The following is a 27,378-nucleotide window of genomic DNA, read 5'->3' as shown; positions in this document are numbered from 1 at the left end:
CCGCTGTCTCGTCTTTACGCTTTGGGAGCGTGAAAAGCATGTCGACCGAGCGTGGCCCGTCACCTTAAAGAGCCCCCCATGCTCCCCGACATCGGGATCGGGGCTGCCCTCATTGCCGTCTGGTACCGTCGGATCTCGTCAGCATCCCCCCATGCGGTAGCATCCAAGATCGACGAGGGTGGACGCTGCAAAGGTGAGATAGTCGGAGATAATAGCCGAGGTTGAAGATAGTCTGAAGTGTCAAAGAGGGCCTGGATTGACAGCCGCATAAGACAGAATGTTTTTTACCATGTCATTCTGCATACGTCCGCGTCACCGAAGCCGGCTTAAATACCGTTTTTAGAGAGTGATGTAGGTTGCGTCTTTTTTTTTTGTCTAAGTACTTTTTTTATCACTGTTCATGTTTTCCCTACTTTTGCCTATTTATTATGTGGTCAATTTCTAGACAAGACGGTTCAGCAGCTATGGTACTTTTTTTTTTATAACTTGAACGATAATTTAGATGAAATGTCCTCCCGAGGGCTTGACCCAGGGGCAACTAAGGTCCCCTCAGGCCGCCACCCTATCCCTGCTCCCCTCATCTCGCCATTGTCGGAAAAGGGCTCCGGCATAGCCTGCGCGGCCTACCGGCGAAGGTGGCGGTGAGGATCTGCTACTCCGTGTCCTGCGTGGAGGGTTTTGGGCGACGAGGCAGCGACCTCATACAGAGATGCGACGTCGACCGTGCGGCCAGTGGTGTGCGTGGATATTGCTGACTGGTGCTCTGGACATGCGGGAGGTAGGGCGACGACAAGGATGCGGGTCGTGCGTGGGCGGCTTTGTCCACTTGTCGGCTCCCGAACTTCAGATCTTTTCCTTGCCTTTTAGCTCTCTCTCCTCCCTGCAGGTCTTGGTTGTCGGCGTCCCAGATGCCGATATCGACGCTAAATGGGGAGCCGGTGGGGAGAACCGGGTTCATGAGAAATCTTTGGCTGCTGACCAATTCGACGGCGACACTTTGGGCGATGTTTGCATTCTAGGAGGCGCTGCTGAGGTCACATCATCTTGGGTGAAAGCTCAAAATCCATTGGATTGGATGGCGGCGCCATGGGCGTCATTCGCTCCTTGGAGGCGTCGTGTGGTGTCGGTGGTAGCTGGTGAGTGTTTCCATACTTGGAGAATCTGATGGATGTGTGGTTGCGGCGCCGGTGGCATCAATGGCGAAAACACGATTAACGAGAGGCCCACTTTTGCATGGTGAAACCGAGGACAGTCCAACCGGCCGATGTAGACGCCCTCCGCCGAGCGATGAAGGTTTTGACATGGTGATTTTTGTCTTGGTCTGCTTATCGCTTGTGCACCGCCTCCTTTCTTCAGTGATGGACAAGTATTATGTCGGTGTTCTTGTTGCTGACATCAAGCCGTTGGTAGTTTGTCTACTCATTGGCATCGTTCAGCCATGTAAAGCGAGTTTTGAATGAGGCGACACTTTTTTTTAGTAGAGTCTAGTGAAAGTAGTTTTTCTAGTTGTATTTTCCGTTGAGTTACCTCCGGCGAACTCTTCGTATTAATGTGGTTTAATTATCAATTCTCAAAAAAAATGCTTAATTCTTTTTTAGAGATGAACACTTTGTTTATTGAATTATAATTGGATTTGTTGGACCAGAGGCAGAAAGGAGCGGCCCATTAGCCCAGCTCTCCCGTCTGTGTACGTGTCGAATCGCAAGTCAAGTCGAGTTTCCACTTCTCCACTCCCACTCCACTCGTGCAGAGCACATCCACATCTAGCTCATCCAAACCCCAAACCCCCAATTGGAACCAAGGTCCTAGAAGAAAAAAAATCATTGCGGCGGCGGATCGGAGGTAGAAGAATCAATCAATGGCTTCCGACGGCGTGGTGGCTCTGTACGGCAACAACAACAACGCGGTGGTGGAGCCGTCCTCGAAGCCCGCCGCCGCCACCTTCTCCGTCAAGGTGGGCCTGGCCCAGATGCTCCGCGGCGGCGTCATCATGGACGTGGTTACCGCGGACCAGGCGCGGCTGGCCGAGGAGGCCGGCGCGTGCGCCGTGATGGCGCTGGAGCGCGTCCCGGCGGACATCCGCGCGCAGGGCGGCGTGGCCCGCATGTCGGACCCGGCCCTCATCCGCGACATCAAGCGCGCGGTGACCATCCCGGTCATGGCCAAGGCGCGCATCGGGCACTTCGTGGAGGCCCAGATCCTGGAGGCCGTCGGCGTGGACTACGTGGACGAGAGCGAGGTGCTCACCCTCGCCGACGACGCGCACCACATCAACAAGCACAACTTCCGCGTCCCCTTCGTCTGCGGCTGCCGCGACCTCGGCGAGGCGCTCCGCCGCATCCGCGAGGGCGCCGCCATGATCCGCACCAAGGGGGAGGCGGGCACGGGGAACGTCGTGGAGGCCGTACGCCACGTACGCTCCGTCATGGGCGCCGTCCGCGCACTGCGCAACATGGACGACGACGAGGTCTTCAGCTACGCCAAGCAGATCGCCGCACCCTACGACCTGGTGATGCAGACCAAGCAGCTCGGCCGCCTCCCCGTCGTGCAGTTCGCCGCGGGCGGTGTCGCTACCCCCGCCGACGCTGCCCTCATGATGCAGCTCGGCTGCGATGGCGTCTTCGTCGGTTCCGGCATCTTCAAGAGCGGCGACCCGGCGCGCCGCGCCCGTGCCATCGTCCAGGCCGTGACGCACTACAGCGACCCGGAGATCCTGGCTGATATCAGCGCTGGGCTTGGGGAGGCTATGGTGGGCATCAACCTGTCCGACCCCAACGTCGAGCGCTTCGCCGCCCGCTCCCAGTAGCTTTCCGTTGCTTGTTTCTTCTTTTTTTGTCAAGTTGATCCTGCTGCCATGGATCGTTGTCGTCGTAATAACTCGAATCCAATCGGATCTTCCTTGCATCATGTGTCATTTTCTTTGTCGAGGTTGCATCATGTATTATCTAGCTTTGCATCAGTTAGTGGCCAGTTCAGTCGAGTTTAGTTGAGGGATTTTGCTCTTTAAGTCCTATGCTCTCGTTTTGTATTGCCATTGCTTCTGGTAAACTGAAGATTGGTTGTCACTTGTGTCGATATGTTGGAGGTTGGGAAACTGAGGCTTGTCGGCTTGACTTGACAGCAAAATTCAGTTTAGTACGTATATTGAAAATAATTGGGTCGTTTTGTACGGAAAAATATGACGAACTCATGTTTCAGGCTGACAACAAGCACCCGTGCCCACATCCATACATTCGTTCTTGACAGTTCTGCAGTACACCCTCGTGAATTAGAAATTTTGAGCTTTGATTTGTGTGGATTTATGAATACATGAGTACACTTCTGTGTGAACTGGAAACTGAACTCAAATTAGTAGATTATGTTTCAAGGGAAATTTGTCTAATCCGGGCATTAGGTTCTAGTATCATCGAATCTAAGACCGACTTGCACATTAGGTTCTAGGGTACCGAAGGGGACTGGAAGGTTTTTAATGAGGCGGCTTGCATGCTTAATATATGCTTAATATATGGAGTTTTTAAAATAAAAAAGACCAACTTGCACATGTTTTACCCAGACCACGCTACAGTGAATCTTGAAATGGTTTGGGAAACAGTTTCCTGACCGAAATGTGGAAGCAAAGGTGTGTCCACTCTAGATGCTGGGTTCAGCCCTTACACACTGAACATTCAACTGATCAACATTCTGGAGGCACAAAAACCGAAATACCAAACAAAAATCGGCAACGGCAACTAGTCAAGTCCCAATGAATATTTGCTGCTTAACTAAAACCTATGCAAATTACATCCATTGAATCACGGTAAGACAACTTTTTTGGAGAACAACTCCAAAACAAAATTCTCCTCAGCTTCATTCCATTTGGTGGTCAGGGCCTATTGTTACAGAGTTTAAGCAGCTCAGTAGAATCTAACGTCCTGTGTTGTTAGTCACTCATCCTCAATATGCTAATACTGCTTGCCTTCATTGACTGGTGTAAGCATTCTACAACCTGAAACATGAAGTATACTCTGCTAAAGAATAAGTATATTATGGAAAATAAGAAATGAAACACTCAGGTGTGGGCATTCCATTGGGAAAGCTTGTTTCAGCTACAAGAGAAAAATCTAGAGCTAGAATATCAAGAAGATCCAACAGATACTGTAGGAACATTGCTTAATCCATTGAGAACTCAGTTGCAAGCATGCATACTTAGACTTATCCATGGTAATGCTAGGCTTCCTCCTCGCTACTCTCAATGGAAACAACATCCTTATCCTTCCTTTGCCTCTTAGCTCCACCTGCACCACCGTCCTTTCCACCCTCAGCTTCTGACCGCATCACCTCAATGATGTCGTTGCCGTACTTGTCGGTCTTTACCTTGCCTATAAGCTTTTCCAGCTGCACAAGAAAGAACCAGAATGTCCTGTGTTGGAGATACACTTGCAATAACAAGGAAAAACAAGTTGAACCAAAACTCACCTCTGCAATAGTGGTTGGTTTATGGATGTTTAGCAGGGAAATTTGCTGCGTGGAAAGAACTGCATGGGGGAAGATGCCCCCATTAGCAGAAGAGATAGTTCTACGTAGGTCATCAAGCTTAGCTTCCAAACTGCTCATCTGATTGCGCTTTGTACTTTTAACTCTACCATCACTATCTTGAGACTGAATAGCAGTAGTTAGCTTCACTTGTCTGTTCCCTGTGTAGTAAAAACATACATTCATGACCACGTCCCACAAGCATATGAACCTACTACACTGAAGAGTGTGAGCTCAAGCCTCAGGGGACGAATATAGCAGTAGGCACAAGGGATTTTCTAATTAATTTAGCAACAAGCCAACAGCGGACACAGTGGTGCATAGGGTTGCAAGCGGCATCCCGCGAAAGTCCCACTTCTAGCTTAAAATTTTGGGCAATTTTTAAACTAGAAATGATAAAATGAACTAGAAGCGGGACTTTCACGGGATCCCCCTTGCAACCCTAGTGGTGCACATGCACTCACGGACTTTCATGCATCGATGGTGAAGTAAATGGAAGATCTGCAAGAAAACGGATCAATTACCTTGCAATGCTTGCTTCCACAGTGGTCCTAAAGCAACATATGCATTGGTTGTATATGCTGTATGCTGAAATTCTTCTTTCTGTTAGGGAAAAGGATGGATGTTAGGAATCGATACCAATCCAGGTCATCAAGGTAAACAAAAGAAGATGTTCAATAGCTCGAACTCTAATGTTTAACATGCGAATATGCATGGCATAATATAGTTAAGTCACCACATTGGAGATGCAACAAGAGGCTGCAAATGTGCGGAGTGTAGGAATGTGTTCCGTTAATTTAATACAGTTCAACCCAAAACATGTTTAGCCTCATGGAAACCTTTTATATATATAATCCAACTTGTTGCCCAGATCTCTGAGGATAGGACCAAAATGTTTGATTTATAGGCTCCCAAAACCAGTTGCTTCATGCCGCTTTCTGATTTTCCCTAGATGGTGTCAAAAGGCATATTGACAACTAATATATTATTGTTTCTGCTGCCTTAATAGCTAGTACTTTATAAGGTGGCAAAGATACAAACATTAATAAGATATATAGAATTTAAAATAAAAATTAAGCAAACTAAGAACAAACAGAACTGGCAAGTGCTCTGGCATTTTCCCAGGTCCTGGGACTTTATTCATGACTGTGTTTTCATAACCCTCGTCGCACTAGTTCTTATAGAATGGATATTTAGCACTACCGTAAACTGTTGCAAACAAGAGTCCAATAGGAACAACACTAGGTGGTTTGTTGACCAATATTAGATTCCGAATGGAGGAACACATACCAAAACACGGTCAAGTATAAGTTGAACTATCAACAGCTCAAGTTCTTCCTTCTTAAGATCAACTGCTTCATTTGAACAACCTGCTTGAGCATTAGCAATTGTAATGTCAGCTCGGTTGTAGGGAGACACTTCAAGACTTGTGATGCGACATATTACCCAGGCAAAGAACATAGAATACAGAATGCACCAACTTACTGGAATCAGAAAAGGGTATAGTTTAGTTGAGGTCATTTACCTGAATGCTTCCATTTTGTTTTGAACTTATCCAACAGCTGTAGCAATGTAGCTCTTTGGTCATTTTGTTGCATTTCTTGGAGAAGTGAGATGATGATTTTGGTATGGTCTGAACAAGAAGCCGCATAACCCATCATGGACAGTAAAGAGGATAATACATTACAGTTTCCACACAAAAAACGAGATCTCTGCCCACAAAAATGCTATAAATTAAAGAATGTGTAGTTCGGTGTAGATAATAAACTTATCGTACAGGTAGCATCTATGTCCTTGAGCTCAATACTAGAAGCACAGTTGTCACACATTCCTGCAAGAAACTGTGTGAGTATCATTTAGAAAGTTCAGATATGGACAAACGTAAGTACTGAGAAAATACCGTTGCATTCCTGCACAGCCTCTCCAAAATGTTGAAAGAAAGCACCACGGCGACAGTTTTTCTTAGACTGAAAAAACAAGTTTGCAATCGGAAGTTATCATCAAACACACAACATGACCAGCAGCAACAAAAGGTAGCACAACATTTATAAAGAGAATCAATGTCCTTTCTACCAGTCCAAGTGAGGGGGTACTGGAGAAATAAAAGGGTAGGTTTTTGCATGCTGTATTCGAAATACCATACTCACATTATCTCCAAAAAAATCCTTTCTTATTATATGCAAGATTGTGGTACAGCCCCTTCCACCATTTAACTTTGATTTCGTAGAGTTTTTATATCAAACTTGTCTAGTTAGATCTACTACTCCGCTAACATCATATTCATCCCAATATCTTGTCCACTCTTCCCCCTAACCCGAATCCCGCAGGATTCTGGCACCATGTGAGAACCCTTCCCCAGGTCAGACAGCCACATGTTTGTATGCGCAAGCAAGGGGGTTTTCCTGCCCAATCTGCGCCATTTCCGGTGTTCAGATGCACATCTCGAAACCAAGGGGAGGAAATCCTCCGCCCCTTCTACGATGCAGTGGCTCCTTCATTCAGAGGATGCACTGCCACTTCTCTTCTCGCCAGCCTCCCTGCCATGGCTCTGTTTCCCTTCCACGACCGCATAAAAATGTCCATTTGTTATAGACTTCAAGATCGTATTCTTCTGTTCTAAGCAAATTTAGAAAATAGATGCGTGAAAGCTCTGTATCTCTGATTGTCTATCCTGAGATATCGTATTCCTTAGAGCTGTGAGTTCTATGCCCGAAGAGTAATTATCTAGCCAGAATGTTCATCAAACGTGAAGTGCCTCACTCAACAGTGTGTGCAGTTCATTTATAGCAGGGAGGTGTGATAGTACATGCGTGTTCAGTGGTGGCTTATTTGCAAACTGTTGTGTAATCAATATCCAGCTAGGATACCCAATAGGCATCGATCAACAACTATGTGGGACTTAACAGAGAGAAATACTCCATTTATCATGGTTAGTACCAAAGGGACTAAAATCGATGAAATGTAGACGAGATCAAATACAAAAAATCAAGTGTTAAAAGAGTACTTTCTACTATTTTATGGCTTTTAAAAGATTGGTACTGTTAGGATTGCGAAATGTACCTGACAATACCGTGCTATGCCATAAAGATTTTCCAAGCCACAGTTTTCATAGAAGACCATCGAACTCTGTTCATTGAACATAATAAGAGTGAATGGGCCTTACGAAAACAGGAACTCACAGAACTCATAACAATTAAAAATTTAGATGCTTCATGCTTTAGCCTCACCTGGCGGGGAACGTCACCAGGGCGATAATATAGAACACATTCTGAAGGTAGTCCATCTCTACCTGCCCTACCACTTTCCTGAAGTCACGGAAGTCTATTTTAAGGGACGGCATGGTCAGAAAACTGAAGAACTTGATATTTAGATGTACCTGGTAATATGTCTCCATAGACTTGCTAAGGCTATGATGAACTACAAATCTGACTGCAGAACCAAAATGGAATTTGTATTTATTTTCCTGGATAATATAACTGCAAACATAATAATCGTACTTGCTTCAAATCACCAGTCTAACAGCTTCGGACTCAACAATTAGTACCCCGCTGGGAGACCCTAGTAATCAGTGAAATATAGGAGGACATGCAAACAATTGAGAATCACATGTTCAAATATTACAGGACAAGTGAAAATACATGAACACATCTAGTAAATGACTTTGCCAAATCATATCTGAACTGAGCTAAGAATCTAAGAACATTGGAGTTAACCATTCTAAAGAGAGTGGTTCAAAAGGTTCTAAATATCGCTTATCGTATGTGGTTATCTTACCTCTATGGCTCTGTAATGTACACTATGGCCTCCTAAGAGTCAAATTCTACATCAGACAATGCAATACAACCGAAACTCTACCTCTAGCGATCCAATGTACCTAAAGGCCTATGGCCTCTTTGGTTCGCAATATACCAAAAATGCTGGACTGCAACAGCATCAGAGGACATGGAAACTTGTCAGCCAGAAGATTTTTTTCCAATAGAATAGACTCAGTGGAAATTTTCCATTGGAAAAGAATCCACTGAAGCATTCTTCCCCCAATATAATGGTGTCACTACTGTGTCAGGAGAGGGAGGTAGAGACCACATGGCTGGGGAGAGGTGTGGAGATGGTGGGGAACATAACTGCTATCGATATAAAATATAAAGAAAGGAGATAAACGTTGACCAACGGGGGAATGATCCCTCCCTTGGCTATACATTGTTAGGTAGAAATGAGACTCTCCCCGCGGATGGACGCTAGGATGATAACCCGATTAAAGTTCGCCCCTCCCGCGAAATTACCGCGAGATGGGGATTCGAACCCGGGTGGGCTGGCTGCGCGCTCACCTTGCCTTGCCACTGAGCTAGAACTCAGTTCTCAAAGAAAGGAGATAAGGGGAAGATATAATGAGGAGTTTGCGGGAGGGTAGAGAAAGGTACAGTATGTGGATGACATGTCAGTACCGCATAAGTGCTAGTGCCATGTGGATGCCTCAAGAGCTAGGCAAAGCCTGGGTTCATATATCTAGTTACAAACTTATGTGGCAAGTTTTCATAAGTTCTCAGAAACTTGTGGAATCACAAATAATTAGATTAGTTAAGTATGAATATACACATTCAGCACATGTCATAATTATGATCAAAGTCCAAAACTGAACACACCGTCTGGTTTGTTGATCCCCATTCCGAACGCCACCTAAAAAAATGTAATAGACAGATTAATTGCTCGGAGAGAGAGAGAGAGAGGGAGAGAGAGAGAGAGAGAGAGAGAGAGAGCACATACTGTTCCAACAATGACCTGTGATTTACTTTTACTCCAACTGTTGAAAAGAAACAATTGGCTAGTTATATGCAACAATAAGAAACAAAAGAGCTCAAATGCACATCTAAATATACACGCAAAAACAATGCAACAACATTGTGTGCTTAGGCCTTAGGGTTTGGAGGCTAATCTCCATTTTGTGGTTTATCAATACTGATGCGACTACATGGCTAGTCCTCTGATTATTATATAAAGGGTTGAGATAAAAAGGTAAGTTCGAACCATAAAGAAAGCACCAACAAACTTGGAATCTGATTGATATAGGACCCCTAGGTTTCCTGAGCATCAAGTAGCTAACGTGAAGGATCAAGCACCTTCTGCTTGTCCATATCTTTCTGTGTGCTGCCATACACCCTGCCCCACATGACAAATAAAGTGGTGCTTGTTTAAATATCAACTTCCGGAATTATGTTGCATCAATATTGTCCGAACAATCAAAATGTTGAAAAACACAGATTTGATTCAGCTAAATTACATGCTACGCCCGTTCGGTGTTTCACTATTCCGATCAGTGGTTATCTGTTAGATATGTGGTTATTAGGCACGGTATGTTTTTTACAGAACTGTGGAGTTCAATTCAGATATTAAATCCTATCTATATTTCATGGACAAGCCAAAAAAAAAACTTCATATGGCATTTGTTTCTCGGTGCAGAAAAAAAGCAAAGGGCAACTTTGTTTTAAGAATCCAGAATGAGTATAACGAGTAATGACATAACGTCCGAAGAAACTTATCATTATTGACATGACAGGCAAAGAATTCACAAGTATATAAGGATACTAATTGCCTTCACGCAGGGAGACTGCTACAAAGTTGATAAATGGAATTCTCCTAACATCTCTATAACACATCTAAGGTTCATACTTATGTAGTTACAAGCATGTGCTTTATTCGAAATGAAAGTAACAGAAAATCCATGAGTGTATCATACTAGAGAAGAAATCATCTTAGAGAAAAAAGTGAACAAAAATTCGAAACACACCGCATATGAACTTTCTCACGAGCAGCAGCATCCATATCTGCGTGATAATAATCTGCTGAAATACCTCTTCCACGCAATTCTTTGGCAACCTGTTTGTCAGTAAGCGCATGATTTCAACAAAATGTGACAGAGCACCAAGGTAAATGATGCTGGCCCAGACTGCAGAAAATGAATGGCCACTTTGAACTACAAGGATGAAGGGTGAGTCATGTCTAACTATTTAATGGCATATCGTGAAATCAGTCGTTATTCAGTGTCAAATAAGAAAATTCTTATAGTTTAAAACTTTTAATGCCGATCTGATAATCAGACACCGTGCACAACAAGAATAAGTGCAAGTAAATTCAGATGGTCGAAGACACTCAGGACTCAGCATTCGACCAGCTAGGATTGTGTCCAAATATGGCACATGAAAACCAAGCCAAGTTTTTGGCATTATCAAAATCCAGGTTGCCAAATTGGCTGCCAGATTTTGTCCAAGTTTGGCTCCAAAGGTGAACTAAAGAGCAAAAAAAAAAATCATGACCTTACAAGAAAATTTGTAAAGCTCCAAATGTTGGTGACACAAACTTTTCTCAGGGGCAGGAAACCAAACTGTGGCATCATTAGCCATGATCTTTCATCAAAAAATGCGAGTGAAATCATACCTTACAAACATCAAAGAAAAAAATTAACTGTACATTGTAATTTCATTATTCATGCACATGTCAAGCTCAATAATCTCCAACCGCTTATGTTCTCACATTAAGGTGCTAGTGCTTTGGATCGATCAAGAATCAAAGTTGCAAAATATTCATGTGGCGATAGCACAGGGAAAAGGTAATGTTTAGGACTAATTACAAAAAGAAGTGGTTTCCCAATTCTAGTATTGTGATGAACTTGACTAGTAAACACACAATTCTTCTTGCAAAGGTGTAACGAATAGCATTTGCACCTTCTAAAGGGTCAAAAATTATCAGAAAAAGATTTGGACTGTTTGTACATTCAGAACAAGATTTCATTGTGAAGTATTCAAATATAATGATATATAATTCCTCAAAAAAGACGTGTTCAAATATATGACCTTACAGAATGCAAAACACACATTGAACCTAAATGGAGAGGTGACAGTTACAGATACTTTATCGCTAGAAATTAATTTGCATGTCAGCAAATAATTGAAACAAAAACATCCACAGGTCAGTCTACGAACCTGTTCACATTCCTTCCTAGAAAAGCAATACACAATCCCAGATTCGTTATTTGGGTATGATTCGCTTATGAAATTTGCAATCTCATCAATAACAACCTTTCCAACTGACGATTTCTCATATACCTACATGGTGAGCATGTAAACTAGTTAAATCCTATTACCCCCTCGTGCATGCTTCTGCAATAGACTTTCTCATGGTTGAATCAAGAAAAGTAAACTAAAGCATACTCTGTAGAAAAGGTTGGGCCTGTTAACAGAGCTGACAAACTTGACACATCTTGGGATATGAAGCATCTCCATCAAATCCATTTGCACTTTACTTGTTGCAGTTGCCTACAAAAAAAAAAGGTTCTGCTTCACACAAGCTTTACTTCTTCTAACTTGAATTCACTCGCATAACTCACAGTTAAAGCTATCATGGGAACACTGGGAAACTGGATCTTCAAAATGCCCAGATGCCGACAAAATCGAGTTCCTCCAGGAACTTCGCGCCGTCCGCAACGATTGTCCAGGGCCGTGGCTGCTATGTGGTGACTTCAACCTCATCTACCGCCAGGAGGACAAGAGCAACAGCAACTTGAACCGACGCATGATGGGCCGCTTTCGCCGCGTGATCAACGACCTGGCCCTCAAAGAGATCTACCTCAACGGCCGGCGCTACACTTGGTCCAATGGCCAATCCCCTCCCACGCTCGTGCACCTTGACAGATTCTTCTGCACCGCGGACTGGGACGACAGCCACGGCGAATGTCACCTGCGCTGCCTCGCGTCTGTGGTCTCTGACCACTGCCCGCTGCTCCTTGACTGCTCGCCCATGCCGCCGGGCCACCGGAGATTCCGCTTCGAGGAGTTTTGGTTACGTATGGAGGGCTTTCAGGACACGGTCACCGCCGCTTGGGGCTCGGTGCACCACGACGACCCGTTCCTTCGCCTTTGGCTTCGCCTACAGGCCACGGCTCGGTGTCTCACCAGTTGGAGCGCCAAAACCATCGGCAACGTCAAGGTTCGCATGGCGGTGGCTCGGGAGTTCGTCCTACGCTTCGACAAGGCCCAGGAACAGAGGAATCTTTCGCCGGAGGAGGCTTGGCTGCACAAGCAGCTCAAGGTCGCTTACCTTGGGCTCGCTTCGCTCGACCGCACCATGGCGCGGCAGCGCGCTCGGATCGCTTGCCTCCGCGATGGCGACGCCAACACTCCGTTCTTCCATCGACCGCACCTACCGCAGACAAAGAACCGCATCCACGCCATCCTTGTCGACGGGCGGACGTTGACGGATCACGCCGACATTGCGGAGGCGGCTTTCATGCACTACGACGGCCTGCTGAGCCTTTGCTGAAACCCGCGATCGCACGCTCGACTTCGCCCGGTGATCGAGCCCGCGGCTGGCCTTGATTCCCTCGAGGCCCCCTTCTCCGCCGATGAAATCTGGGCGCGGTCAAGCGCATGCCGGCCCGCAAGGCACCTGGGCCCGACGGATTCACCGCGGATTTCCTCCGCGCCCTTTGGGCACCGTCGAGCGGGGCGTCGTCGACGTCTTCCAGCAGCTCTACGAGCTGCGCGGTCGAGGCTTCCACCGCCTAAACCAGGCCTTGATGACGCTGTTGCCTAAGCGTGCGGACGCGACTTCCCTTGGCGACTATAGGCCCATCAGCCTTATTCACCTGGTTGCCAAGCTATTCGCAAAGACGCTTTCGCTGCGCCTAGCACCGCGCCTCGACGAGCTGGTTAGCGCCAACCAAAACGCGTTCATCTCCGGCCGCAGCCTGCACGACAACTTCATCTTGGTGAAGCAATCTGCCCGCCTCCTCCACCGGCTCGGGGAGCCCCGCATCCTCCTCAAGCTAGACCTGGCAAAAGCCTTCGATTCCATCTCGTGGCCGTTCCTCCTCGAAGCCCTGCGCCGATGCGGCTTTGGTGATCGCTTCCTGGGCTGGCTTGCGATCCCTGCTCACCTCTGCGCGACACGCGGGTCCTAATCAACGGCGAGCCCGGCCCACCCATCCGGCACCGGAGAGGTTTACGGCGGGGAGATCCCCTCTCGCCGCAGCTCTTCGTCACTGGGAGTCGACGCCCTCGGCCGCACTGGTCCCGGCGCGCGATCAGCGAAGGCATCTGCGGCGCCTGCACCCACGACGTCACATCCCGGCGTTTCGCTATACGCCGATGATGTGGTCTTTGTTTCTTGCCCCACGATGGAGGACGTGACCGCCGTGCGTGAGATCCTGCGGCTGTTTGGCCGCGCGTCCGGCTCCGGGTCAACTACGCTAAGAGCTCGGCCACCCTCATTCGCCGCGACGAGGGAGCCGTTGCGCCGGCGCCGCACGAGCTTGGCTGCCCCACGGCCGGCTGCCGCTAACCTACCTAGGCATTCCCACGACTCTGCGGAGACCAACAAGCGCACAACTCCAACCTCTGGTTGAACGCGCCGCTTCTTGGCCTCCCCGCTGGAAGGCGAAACTCATGACCAAGGCTGGCGCGCAACGCTGGTCAAGGCGGTGATCGGCGCCATTCCCATCCACCAAGGTGGTGCTTGGACTCCCAAGAAAACGGCGAAACTCATCGACAAGATCAAGAGGGGTTTCTTGTGGGAGGGTAAGAAGGAAGCCAAAGGTGGAAAGCGCCACGTCAGCTGGAGCCGGGTGCGGGCCCATCTCGTACGGCGGTTTGGGCATACGACATGGAGCGGACTGGCCTTGCGCTGCCGGCTTCGCGCTTTGGCTCTCCCGCACGGACGATCGACGTGCGTGGAGCGACCTTGACCCTGCGGTTCACGCACGAGGAACGAGCGCTGTTCTTCGCCTCCACCACCATGTCGGTTGGGAACGGCCGCGACAGCGCTCTTACGGGAAGACGGGTGGATCGGCGGCCACGCCGTCCGCGAGATCGCGCCAAGCCTATACGGTTGCATCCCCAAGCGCCGGCGCAAGGTCGGGACCGTCGCCGAAGGGCTCCTTGGAAACGCACAGGCTCGGGACATCCACGGCATCCTCGGCGTGCACGAGATTGGCCGGTGCACGGCGCTACGGGCTGCCGTCTCGCGCACCACGCTTCGCACCGAGCCCGATAGGCTGGTCCGGAAGTGGACAGCCATGGTACTTACACTGCCAAGTCTTGCTACCTTGCGCAATTCCATGGCTCCACCGCCTCCGGCTCCTGGAAGCTTAATTGGAAGACTTGGGCGCCGCCGCGGGTCAAGTTTTTTACTTGGCTTGCTGCATGGATCGCTGCCGGACTGCCCAACGCCTCGCCGGGCGAGGCCTCCAGCACCATCCCCGCTGCCTCCTCTGCGACCAGATGCCTGAGACCATGCACCATCTCCTCCTCGCCTGTCCCTTCTCCCGACAGGTTTGGCACGAGGTGTTGGCTCGCCTCCGCATGACCTGTCAGCCGCCAGACAGCAACGACGCCTCCATCGACGAGTGGTGGCGCAAGGCCAGGCAGATGACCGCTAAGCCTATGCGCAAAGGACTGGACTCCTTCACCCTGTTGACGCCTTGGATGCTCTGGAAGCACCGCAACTCTTGCGTGTTTGACAGAACTCAGCCCTCGGTGCGAGACTTGGTCCAGGAGATCTTTGATGAGGCTCATCTTTGGGCTAGGGCCGGCGCGAAGGGCATTAGGGTAGTGCTTCCGACGACCTGGGACGTGCACTGAGTCACTTCCTGTACCTGTACCCCGCCTCCTAGGAGGCTTGTAAAACTCTCTATCTTTTCAATGGAATGAAACGCAAAAGTCTTTTGCGTTTTCTCGAAAAAAATGCCCAGATTCTTGTAGTCTGGACGGAAATCGTGCCCCCATTGGCTGCAGCAGTGTGCCTCCTGCATCATAACTGTCAGTGGGTAGCTTTAGATAGATAATGTTGCACTTGAATGCACAGATTTGTAAATTTTGACCACTAGCTGTGCTGTTGTTCTTATAGTTATTTCATGAGAAACAAACTACAAATAATATGAAGTGGTGAACATCTTAAAATATGTGGAGAGTCAATGGAATAATTGAGATTAAATGTTCTTCTTGTATGAGTAAACAAAACCGGTCATAAACTGTTAGAATAACCCTTAATTTTTTGTTTGCATGTCTTACTTTAGTCTAATAGGAAAATGTTAGTATTTCAATAATAAAAAATAGCCATATTGGATAGTGATGTTGTTAGAGACTTACGGAATAACCATTTAATTAGAGAGACTGCGAGTATCACGCACAACCCAACTTTAGCAAGCAAAAAGGGGCTTCATTGTGTGGTGGATAGCGTATGAGTGTTTTCAACCATGTATAGCTCAATGGAACTACCGAATTTGATAAACGGGCAATAAAGGAAAGAATATAACAATATATTCATGCATCGTCAACAAAGAGAGAAAATATCATCACTCACATCTATTGCAACTAGAGAAAGGCGCCCAGCATGATGACATTTCTCAAGCTTGGACATGAATCTTTTACTTTTGGATATCTTTTCAGGTGTCACGTACAATATCTTCAGTTCCCCTTCACCTTTCTCAAGTGCCTTATAGATGAACTTCTCGACTTCCTTGTTGGTAGTGGAAGTCAACATGTGCGCTGGTATACCTAAAGCCGCCAGTCCCATGACCTAGAACAGTACAAATCATCAAGAATGAGAACGCGCATATATATAGGGCAACAAGAGAAAAGAAAGAAAAGCTTAAACACCTGATCCTGAATAAGCGAAAGCAAAGGACTGACGACAAGTGTAATTCCATCACGAAGTACAGCTGGAAGTTGGTAACACAAGCTCTTCCCTCCACCAGCAGCCATTATAACCAGAACATCCTTTCCACTCATGATAGAGTTAATTATCTGGAAGAACAGTATGCTTAAAAAAATGCAAATCTAGGGAAAAAAAAAGTATACAGTACTGAAAAAGGACATGGTATATAAAATTAGGCTGAACGCTACCAGGAAATGGGAGACAAAAAATGAAAGATGTCAAAGGAACCGAGGTTCTAAATTGCCAGCTTTGAAACATATACAGATCAAGGATAGAACAAAACATGCTATAAAACAGTATCTTACATATCTGAAGAACTTCAAATGCATGATTCTTCACAAAATGAAATGAATTATAAGGACCTCACTTGTAGTGTTAAAAGTAAATTTATATATATTGCTGGATATTTCTGATTGTTAATAACAGTTCCAAAAAAGAGGAAACATCAAAACAGCATATTATATTATAATTTCTGCTAGAAACTTACTTCTCGCTGATTTGACCTGTAGGAAGAGATACCAAATACATTGAATCGCATGTCATCAGCCTGAGAATCCCATGAGAACTTTCCAGACCAATCTTCCAGAGCAACGGAAGGGGCAGTATTTGATGTATCTCTGGAAGTTTTAGATATTTCCAGCAAAGCCTTCAAATGCGACTGGCGCTCATACAATTCTTCTTGCTGATCAAGCAACATCTTGATTTTGCCTGCATATAATGAATTTTAAGAGGAACATTAGTTCAGTAGCACTCGAAACAGTTAAAATTAAGGAGAATGCCGGGAAAGATGGCTGGCGGCATTTGATTTTATGTTTGAATTAACACCACTTGCTAGAAAAGAACAAACGCCCTTTACCATCAATCAAACAAGAGAAGAGGTACCCAGGAAGTGCATTATTAGTCAGAAAGATGCTAAAGTAGCACGCTGATAATATAAAATCAATGCAATTCTCATAGCTAGGGAACCAGAGCAGAGAACCCAACTGCATTCCACTGGAACAACTTACACTGCTATCCTCTAACCTTGAGATTCCTTAGTCAGAAAAATGGCATGAAGTTGCTTAATTTGAGACCAAAATACACCTAGTGACTTTAGCCATCTCCGTATGTGACTATACATTTCCGAAACGAAAGAGGTTGTGTGTAACTTGTGTGAGCGTTTGCAAATATGATGTGATAAAATGCCGAAGGTGTCATCATTGTTGGCTAAAAAATGTGTTGTTGCTTATCCTTGGAGACATGGAGCCAGCTGACCAGACATTTGGTTGTTGTACAAGCAGATATTGTTGATCCGTGTCCACGCAAGGATGGTGTGCGCTTGAAACTAAAAATGTTGTTCTATAAGCCAGCTTCCTGCCTCCCATTATTGGCTCCACGACTATAATTTTACAAATGACTTGTTATGGAGAAGGGAAGCAGACTATGAACCTCACTCAACGAAGAAATCATTACCCCTCAAAAAATAAAAAAGACAAGAATGTGTATAGTGGATGATGAATATAGTGATGATACCTTGTACTTCATGGAGTTCTGACTCCACTACCAAAAGCTCTTCCTCAATGTTTTCGTCATCCTCCATGCCTCAAAATTTCACCGTTAATCCTGAAATATACACGGCATGATTTTTTGCAGATTAATTATGCAGTAACCACATACAGGGGCGGAATGATTTGACAATAAACTGGGAAAAGAACATATCAGAAGCAGGGTGCAGAGATTGTAGAAGGAAAGGACGAGCTAGATTAAATCTAACCTGCGGGTTGCAGCGGTGGGTGAAGAGCTGAACAGCGGAATATCGGTACAAAGGTCGGTGCAGATGGGGTGTCGGGGTCGCCGGTACAGATGGGGAACCGGCGAGGGGTCGTGCGCTATCTGCGGGCGGGGAGGCGCGAGTAAGAGGGCAGCAGAAATAATGCCGGCGCGACGTCGTGAGCTCTGGATTCGGTGAGTCGGTGCTGGTGGCGGTGAAGGCGGCGCTCGCCGGTGTCCAGAGCTTGGGGAGGAGAGGAACCGTGGCGGCCAGCCAGGGTTCTATGGACATTTACCAAAACGTCCTCCACCTTTATTATAATTAGATACAGTTTCTTGTCTGCTTACGATTATTCTGTTCCAATCCTTCAGTAACCAGCTACTCACTCCCTCCATTTAAAGTTCTAGTTTTACCATAACTTAAACAATAAGTTGGACCAACTTTATGTAAGAAGATATATTAACATCTACTCCCTCTGAATCTAGATAAATCTGCGACACTTTAAAACACAGGAAGTAAATTAAAACATAAACTTTGTTTATTAGATTCATCATACACACCAACTTTCCTAAAAGGAGCACTTTAGTCACGAAGTTGCATTTCGCTAAATTCGGATCACAAACTTGCCATTCATGTGCATATTAGTCACTCCCTCACATAAACTGTTAGTTTGCAAATGGCCGTCTATCTTTCTTATAAAATACCCCATGAAACTTTGTTTCTTCTCATTCTCTAGTTCTTATAGGTAGATTTAGCTTTAAACAAGTGGTGTGCAAGCGTGTAGCCTCCTCCGCTGCTCTGCGTCGTGGTCGGCTAGGTCACTAGTGTGTCGTCCGCGGGGTAGTCCGCCACCGAGGACCCTCCCAACAACCTCTGGAGTACGACATGTCCCATCCTCATCTCGTTCTCTCCCTCGTCAAAACAATCATCACCGCAGCATCGTCGTGCCACCGTTTGAAGCCTTCCCAACCTCTTCGTCGACCCTTGAACCTATGCCATATCGTTCTTGTCCTCTCCGTCGAAGTAATCGGCCTGGGGCACCCAAGATCTGCACGGTCTTCGTCTTCGACGCGGCTGGTCGGTCGCCGCGACAATTCGCCCGCTCCGGCATAACCTCAGCCTCCCCATCGATTATGCGACGTCCCTCCGGTCCTTTTCAATCTATCACCTAAGAGTCTTGTGACCCGAGCTATTCCTCGACATCAACGTTGCTCCACTGCAGCTGCCATCTACGAAGGAGACGATGGCGTGCTCCTCCTGCCTCACCGACTTCTCCTTTTGTGGATCGATTGCTCTCCATGACTTGCTTGCGCCAACTTAGCAGGCTGCAACGTTGGAACCCTCACAATAAAAATCTAGAGATATTCCGTAAAAGTTAACGGTTTTGTGACAGAGTGACTAATGTGTACACGGATGGCAAGTTGATGACCTGAATTTAGCAAAATGCAACTTCGTGACTAAGTGCACCTTCCAGACGGTGCATTATAAATAAAGCTCTTTTACGGTGATTGGTACGTAATCTAGGTTCTGTGTGGTTCCATCTAATCTAATTTGTCCTGACCATTGATTAAAACGAGGTGTAACTTGTATTATGCTTTAACTATGAAACCATACATGTAGCGGTCAATAGTTCTGAAAGTTCAGAGATGGTAAACCTAGAGGAGGGGTGAATAGGTTTCTACAGATTTTAATTCTTTCTTTGCAATATTAGGCTTTGCGGAATATAAAGGTGAGCCTAATGCAAACTAGGTGAAACAACCTATATGAGGATACAACTAACTCGAGCACGAAGGCTCTCACAGGCAGTTAAATCACAAGTAAAGAGTTCGGTTAGAGATAACCGATAGCACGCGGAGACGAGGGTTTATTCCCGTGTTCCCTTCCTTTGCAAGAAGGTACGTCACGTTTGGAGGAGTGGAGGTCCCACGAAGGATTCCCCGCGCCACGAAGGCTCACCCTATTCTCCGGAGCCTATCCCACGAAGGAATAGCTCACTCACTTGTGGTAGACTTTGAGGTAGCCTCCAAACCTTCACAATCTTGTCAGGAGCAAATCCACCGCTCTTGCCCACCTATGGTTTCCAAGGAACCCTAGAGAGCAAGCTTCTTGATGAATACAAGGGGGAATGAGATTTGGCTTAGTAGAACAGTAGATCGGGTCCTCCTCTATCGTTTCCCCGGAGGGATTTGAGTTTGGGTGGAGGAGGAGGGAGATCTGAGGCTTTTGGTGTTTCTAACAATGGAGTATGAGAGAGAGAGCTCAAGAACAGCTTGTAGTGTAGTGCCTGCCCCTTCAGAGGTAGAAGAAGGGGTATATATAGTGTCACTCAAAATATGGTCGTTGTTGACTTGCCACATCAGCGTTTTCTTCGAGGCACCCGGTCAACCGGACCTGTGGCCGGGCCGTCCGGCGCAGGGCCCGGTCAGACCGGGCCAGGGACCGGACAGGCTGGTCCAAACCGGAGTGGGGGTCGGACCTTGACCGGATGGGCTCTGGGGCATACTGGACGTTTCCCGGCTGGCACAAGCATGGAGGCCGGTTGGCGCTGGGGTGCCCGGTCCTGCACCCGGTCCGACCGGGCCTGGGACCGGACCGGCCGGTCCAAACCGGGTCGGGGACCGGATCTTGACCGGACCACTTCTTTGGGCTTACTGGACATCGTCCGGCTGGCACCGGTCCTGGGGCCGGTCTGCGCCGGGCTGGCCGGTGCCAGGGCCGGTCTGACCGGGCCCCTGACCGGCCGAGGCTGAAACACCCTTGTTGCTTTTTCATCGAAGTGGGGGGTCTCCCATTGCCTTCTTGTTCCATTGATACACCATTATACCTCTTTGGCTAATACCTGGGAATCATCTTGTAGACATGTATTAGTCCAAATACTCTAGCACGGTGTCATAGTTACCAAAATAATGGATAAAGGTAAAATACCCTTACAATCTCCCCCTTTTTGGTATACGATGACAAACCGAGCTAGAGTCACATATAGATATTATTGTAAGCTTTAAACCTTGATTCCATATGAGATATTGAGACAGCTCCCCCATAATGTGTGCACTTGGAGAATTTGCGTTTGAATGCAAAGTGCACCATTTGTGGAACATGAGAAGCTCCCCCAATATCTTTAGGAAACAAGCATGGTATGGACATGTGCATATCAAGATATATAAGCATAGCACACATAATCATCCTAACATAGAGATTAAGCATATAGGTACATGTCCATACATGAATTATTTTAAGTAGCAAATTGTTCTTGGAATGAAAAAGCAAGCAAATAAGCACAAGCCAAATAAGAAGCAAATAAAATGTCAAACATGGCTTGTGCAACCAAGGACCCCGTAATCCTAGACTCTACTCTCTTCTCCCCCTTTGGCATCGGAACACCAAAAAGGCGAAGAAAAGAGGAGGGATGCTAGCGCTCCCATCAATAGAACTCGGTCCCCGCGGCGGGAGAGCTGCCATCACCATCATCATCATCCTCTTCATCATCATCGTCATCGTACTGATCCTCGTCTTCATTGATACGTCTCCAACGTATCTATAATTTCTTATGTTCCATGCTAGTTTTATGACAATACCTACATGTTTTATTCACACTTTATAATGTTTTTATGCATTTTCTGGGACTAACCTATTACAAGATGCCACAGTGCCAGTTCCTGATTTCTGCTGTTTTTGATTTCAGAAAAGTTGTTTTACAAATATTCTCGGAATTGGACGAAACAAAAGCCCACGGCCCTATTTTCCACGGAGTGTTCCAGAAGACCGAAGAGGAGTCGAGGAAGGCCAGCAGGGGGCCCTCCCCATATGGCGGCGCGGGGGGCCCCACTGCCACGCCGAGACGTGGGGAGGGAGCCCCCTGGCTCCCCCGACGCTGCCCCTTCGCCTATTTATTCCTTCGTCCCCGAAAACCCTAGTACCGAGAACCAAAATACCAGAACAGTTCCAGAGACGCCGCCGCTGTCAACCCTAACTCGGGGGGTTCAGAAGATCTCCTCCGGCACCCTGTCGGAGAGGGGAATCATCACCGGAGGGCTCTACATCACCATGCCCGCCTCCGGACTGATGCGTGACTAGTTCATCCTTGGACTACGGGTCCATAGCAGTAGCTAGATGGTTGTCTTCTCCTATTGTGCTATCATGTTTAGATCTTGTGAGCTGCTGCTTGTGACGGTAAAGCACACGTCCGTTGGGAACCCCAAGAGGAAGGTATGATGAGTACAACAGCGAGTTTTCCCTCAGTAAGAAACCAAGGTTATCGAACCAGTAGGAGATGAAGATCACGTGAAGGTTGTTGGTGAATGAGTGTAGTGCGACGCAACACCAGGGATTCCGGTGCCAACGTGGAACCTGCACAACACAATCAAACTACTTTGCCCCAACTTAACAGTGAGGTTGTCAATCTCACCGGCTTGCTGAAAACAAAGGATTAAACGTATGGTGTGGAAAATGATGTTTGCTTGCAGAAAACAAAAGAGAACAATGATTGCTGCCCCTAGATGGTTGTCCTCTCCTATTGTGCCATCATGTTTAGATCTTGTGAGCTGCCTATCATGATCAAGATCATCTATTTGTAATGCTACATGTTGTGTTTGTTGGGATCCGATGAATATGGAATACTATGTCAAGTTGATTATTGATCTATCATATATGTGTTGTTTATGATCTTGCATGCTCTCCGTTGCTAGTAGAGGCTCTGGCCAAGTTGATACTTGTAACTCCAAGAGGGAGTATTTATGCTAGATAGTGGGTTCATGTCTCCATTGAATCTGGGGGAGTGACAGCAACCCCTAAGGTTGTGGATGTGCTGTTGCCACTAGGGATAAAACATCAATGCATTGTCTAAGGATATTTGTATTGTTTACATTACGCACAGTACTTAATGCAATTATCTGTTGCTTGCAACTTAATACTGGAAGGGGTGCGGATGCTAACCCGAAGGTGGACTTTTTAGGCATAGATGCATGTTGGATGGCGGTCTATGTTCTTTGTCGTAATGCCCTAAGTAAATCTCATAGTAGTCATCATGATATGTATGTGCATTGTTATGCCCTCTCTATTTGTCAATTGCCCAACTGTAATTTGTTTACCCAACATGTTATTTATCTTATTGGAGAGACACCACTAGTGAACTGTGGACCCCGGTCCATTCTTTTACATCTGAAATACAACCTACTGCAATCATTGTTCTCTTTTGTTTTCTGCAAGCAAACATCATTTTCCACACCATACGTTTAATCCTTTGTTTTCAGCAAGCCGGTGAGATTGACAACCTCACTGTTAAGTTGGGGCAAAGTAGTTTGATTGTGTTGTGCAGGTTCCACGTTGGCACCGGAATCCCTGGTGTTGCGCCGCACTACACTCCTTCACCAACAACCTTCACGTGATCTTCATCTCCTACTTGTTCGATAACCTTGGTTTCTTACTGAGGGAAAACTCGCTGATGTACTCATCATACCTTCCTCTTGGGGTTCCCAACGGACGTGTTCTTTACCGTCACAAGCATTCATCACCATTGTTTCCATATCCAGAAGTCTCAGGTTCATGAGCATTGCGAGGAGGAAGACCACCGTGAGCATACATGGAGAGATCAAAGTTCTGAAGCATCTCATCAGTAATAGCTTGGCAAGTACAAGGTAGGAGTAATACATTCCAGAGATAGTGGGAGGACCAGCTGTGGGTTCCGGAGGATAGCAGAAGGAAATGTCCCCATGATTGAACATGCGCTGAGAGTATATCTTGAAGCCATGAGCACGGCCACCAGCAAACCCCATGGCATCACAGAAATCAAGATAGTTGCAACTGTATTTTCCTTGTCCTGTCATCCAAGTCATAGTGCGAGCTGGGTCATCATGGAAGAACACAGTGCAGTGAAATTGCCTCACAAGGATTGGACAATAGTACCCTTCATTAGGCGTCAAGCACATGAGATCAAACAGCCCCATCCTCTTCAAGGTATCAATCACAAAGCGATAATTGGTGGATTGATGCAACAGAAGAGCATCCGTGTTGATGGCCTTGGGCATCACAATAAGACCATTCTTCATGCACTCTGGAGAGTTGTAGTAGTCATCCCACAAATGCTGCTGAGTGATGGTCCAGAAAAATCTATCTCCACGAGGGTAAGTGGGTTGCTCGAATCGATAGGGGTTCTCTTCTCGAAGCCTTCTCCAGGCACCAACATGTATGGTGCCAACATGTACGGTGCCAACATTGTAATTTGGCACTCTCTCAATAAGGTCATCATCTGGTGCTACTTGCTTGTCTTTCTTTCTCTTGGCAACTGACTTGGTTCTTCCAGTTGAGCTGCCTGGACCAGTAGGCGGAGGTGCACTAGAAGGCACGCGACCGCTAGTACGTCATGCTGGAGGCCCCGTAGGCCTTCCTCCCTTGGCAGCAGTGCCACGGTCATCACCACTCCAATCATCTGTGAATCAGCAAATAAAGCGAGGATAGCAGTGGGGTAAGTGTACATGTCATCAGAAAATAGGGGGACCAAAGAGCATAGCATATATTCAAGTGTTTCGATGGAATTATGCGAAGAACTGGGCGACCCGGCGCACAGGCCGGTCCAACCGGACGAGAGACCGGGCGAGCCGATTTCCCATCCGGTCGACCGGGCCACACGCCGGACCGGCCGGTTGAGAGGCCGGTTGACCAGGCCAGAGACCGGGTGCTGTCGATTTGTGAGGTTTTCCCAGAAATTCAACCACAAAATCATCCAAAACTCATAAACTTCAACATATACTATAGCAGTAGAGTGGAGTATGTGCATAGTGGTGTGAAACACTCTAATGGCAAGAGGAATTACAAACCCTAACCCTAACCCTAAGATTTCCTCAAATTTTCTCAAAGATGTGCAATGTGTGATGAGGACTTAGAAATAGAGGGAAAGGGAGAAGGATTTACCCGAAGACATTGTCCTCCTTGCTCAAGGGAACAAAGAGAACACCTAGGGAGGGCTTGAGGGCCAAATCCTCAAGATCTCCAAAAGTAGCTTGAGAGGGACCAAATCCCTTGGTGGAGATGATGCAAGAGTCCCGATCTATGTTTTGGTGAAGTTTGAGGGGATTCTAGTGGTGGGAGATCCCTAGGGAGAGGTGGAGATGATGGAGGCGGTGGCCATGGTGTCTATGGTGAAAGGGGGAAGTGAGGAAGAAGACCCCCAAGGGGTAACCTCCTCCCCACTTAACCAGCCGCACGACCGGCGCACAGGCCGGTCGACCGGGTGATGTCTACGGGTGCTTCTATTCTTGTAGACAGTGTTGGGCCTCCAAGAGCAGAGGTTTGTAGAACAGCAGCAAGTTTCCCTTAAGTGGATCACCCAAGGTTTATCGAACTCAGGGAGGAAGAGGTCAAAGATATCCCTCTCAAGCAACCCTGCAATCACGATACAAGAAGTCTCTTGTGTCCCCAACACACCTAATACACTTGTCAGATGTATAGGTGCACTAGTTCGGCGAAGAGATAGTGAAATACAAGTGGTATGAATGAATATGAGCAGTAGTAACGGCGCCAGAAAAGTGCTTGCTGGCGTGCAGTTGATGGTAGTAATATTGCAGGAAGTAAAGATGCAGTAAAACAGTAAACAAGCGATGACTGCAGTATTTGGAAACAAGGCCTAGGGATCATACTTTCACTAGTGGACACTCTCAACATTGATCACATAATAAATAAGTTCTCTTCCTTTGTGCTACATATACTCTTGTTTGATAATGAACACCATTCGTTGTGTAGGGCTACAAGAGCTCCCTCAAGCCGGAGTTAACAAGCGCCACAACATTCAGCATTCATATTTAAGTAACCTTTAGAGCATAATAGATCTTTGCAATTTAAACCGAGTACTAACATAGCATACACACTGTCACCTTTACACTATGAAGGGGGAATAGATCACATCAATACTATCATAGTAATAATTAACTCCATAACCTACAAGAGATTATGATCATAACCTACGCCAAGTACTACACGATGCACACACTGTCACCATTACACCGTGAAGGAGGAATAGACTACTTTAATAACATCACAAGAGTAGCACATAGACTAATAGTCACTACAAGAAAAGTTGCCATGGCCGACGAAGTTGAAGTCGCGCCGTGGTTGCTGGTGTACCATGGCCGACGATTTTGGGTATGTCCGTTGTGCATGTCAAAACGTTTTTTTTCTCGTTTTTGAGGCCACCTAGCCCGACGAAAACGGCCAAAACGTTGCGTATGGTGGCCCGGGACGTGGTGCATCTCGAATTCTCGGGTTCGCCGGCCGAGTCAACGCAAATCCGCACCGCCGAGGGATGTAGGGCCCAGATGGCAGCCTCTCTGGCATTGTTTTTTTTTTCTCGATCGCGCCATCTCGTTCAACGCTCTCCGATCGAGCCGTTTACGATGCAGGATCATGGGTCCCGCATGTCATCCTCTATGAACCAAAATTCTTTCTATTCTTGGATTTTTTTGACCCCCTGATTTCTGGCTACTTCTTTTTTCTTTTGATCCCTTGCCGCCTTGGAAACGTTGACACCGCTGCTGCTAATTGGGACCCGCATGTCATCCTCTATGAGCAATCAACTTTCTTTTCTTGGATTTTTTTTTGGCACCTCAAATTTGGTCACTTGCCTTTTTTTCTTTCGATCCCCTGCCGCCTCTCAAACGGTGATACCGCTGCTGCTAAATGGGACCCGCATGTCATCCTCTATGTACTATAAAACTTTCTTTTCTTGGATTTTTTGGCACCTCATATTTGGTCACTTACCTTTTTCTTTCGATCCCCTGCCGCCTCTCAAACGGTGAGACCGCTGCTGCTAAATGGGGCCCGCATGTCATCCTCTATGTACTATAAAACTTTCTTTTCTAGGATTTTTTTTGGAACCTCACATTTGGTCACTTGCCTTTTTCTTTCGATCCCGTGCAGCCTCTCAAACGGTGATACCGCTGCTGCTAAATGGGACCCGCATGTCATCCTCTATGTACAATCAAGTTTCTTTTCTTGAATTATTTTTGGCTCCTGATATTTGGTCACTTGCATTTTTCTTTCGATCTCATGCCACGTTGAGGACCCTGCAGGCTCATGGGACCCGCATGTCATCCTCTATGTACTATAAAACTTTCTTTTCTTGGATTTTTTTGGCACCTCATATTTGGTCACTTGCCTTTTTTCTTTCGATCCCCTGCCGCTTCTCAAACGGTGATACCGCTGCTGCTAAATGGGACCCGCATGTCATCCTCTATGTACACTCAAGTTTATTTTCTTGAATTATTTTTGGCTCCTGATATTTGGTCACTTGCATTTTTCTTTCGATCTCATGCCACGTTGAGGACCCTGCAGGCTCATGGGACCCGCATGTCATCCTCTATGTACTATAAAACTTCCTTTTCTTGGATTCTTTTTGGCACCTCATATTTGGTCACTTGCCTTTT

The 27,378-nt window shown here is 46.7% G+C and overlaps 2 protein-coding genes across 3 annotated transcripts; one reads left to right on the top strand and one right to left on the bottom strand.

The window, feature by feature from the left end:
* Window positions 1–1,735: 1,735 nt before the first annotated feature.
* Window positions 1,736–3,007, top strand: LOC127294670 (probable pyridoxal 5'-phosphate synthase subunit PDX1.1). The gene has a single exon (XM_051324532.2). The coding sequence runs from the start codon at window positions 1,859–1,861 to the stop codon at window positions 2,804–2,806; it is 948 nt and encodes a 315-aa protein (XP_051180492.1). The 5' UTR covers window positions 1,736–1,858; the 3' UTR covers window positions 2,807–3,007.
* A 1,028-nt stretch (window positions 3,008–4,035) lies between these two features.
* On the bottom strand, window positions 4,036–18,238 carry LOC127294671 (ATP-dependent DNA helicase Q-like 2). 2 transcript variants are annotated; one of them, XM_071818903.1, is made up of 22 exons: window positions 17,969–18,238; window positions 17,728–17,817; window positions 16,703–16,923; window positions 16,158–16,304; window positions 15,862–16,077; window positions 15,253–15,304; window positions 11,891–11,943; window positions 11,715–11,819; window positions 11,487–11,609; window positions 10,295–10,383; window positions 9,274–9,310; window positions 9,153–9,186; window positions 7,889–7,941; window positions 7,740–7,817; window positions 7,573–7,638; window positions 6,413–6,479; window positions 6,290–6,343; window positions 6,038–6,145; window positions 5,803–5,885; window positions 5,037–5,115; window positions 4,456–4,673; window positions 4,036–4,374 (listed from the first exon to the last, which is right to left on the bottom strand). In XM_071818903.1, exons 2-22 carry the CDS (start codon window positions 17,792–17,794, stop codon window positions 4,207–4,209), a joined length of 2,118 nt encoding a protein of 705 aa, XP_071675004.1. In that variant the 5' UTR covers window positions 17,795–17,817; window positions 17,969–18,238; the 3' UTR covers window positions 4,036–4,206. The 2 variants fall into 2 exon arrangements, with proteins under 2 accessions (XP_071675004.1, XP_071675005.1); XM_071818904.1 differs by having other exon boundaries at window positions 5,803–5,882.
* Between the last annotated feature and the right edge of the window lie 9,140 nt (window positions 18,239–27,378).

Source organism: Lolium perenne, chromosome 4 (genome assembly GCF_019359855.2).
Source record: "Lolium perenne isolate Kyuss_39 chromosome 4, Kyuss_2.0, whole genome shotgun sequence".
Classification (NCBI taxonomy): domain Eukaryota; kingdom Viridiplantae; phylum Streptophyta; class Magnoliopsida; order Poales; family Poaceae; genus Lolium; species Lolium perenne.
The sequence above is the reverse complement of the archived record's forward strand: the minus strand, read 5'-3'. Positions and strand labels throughout refer to the sequence as shown.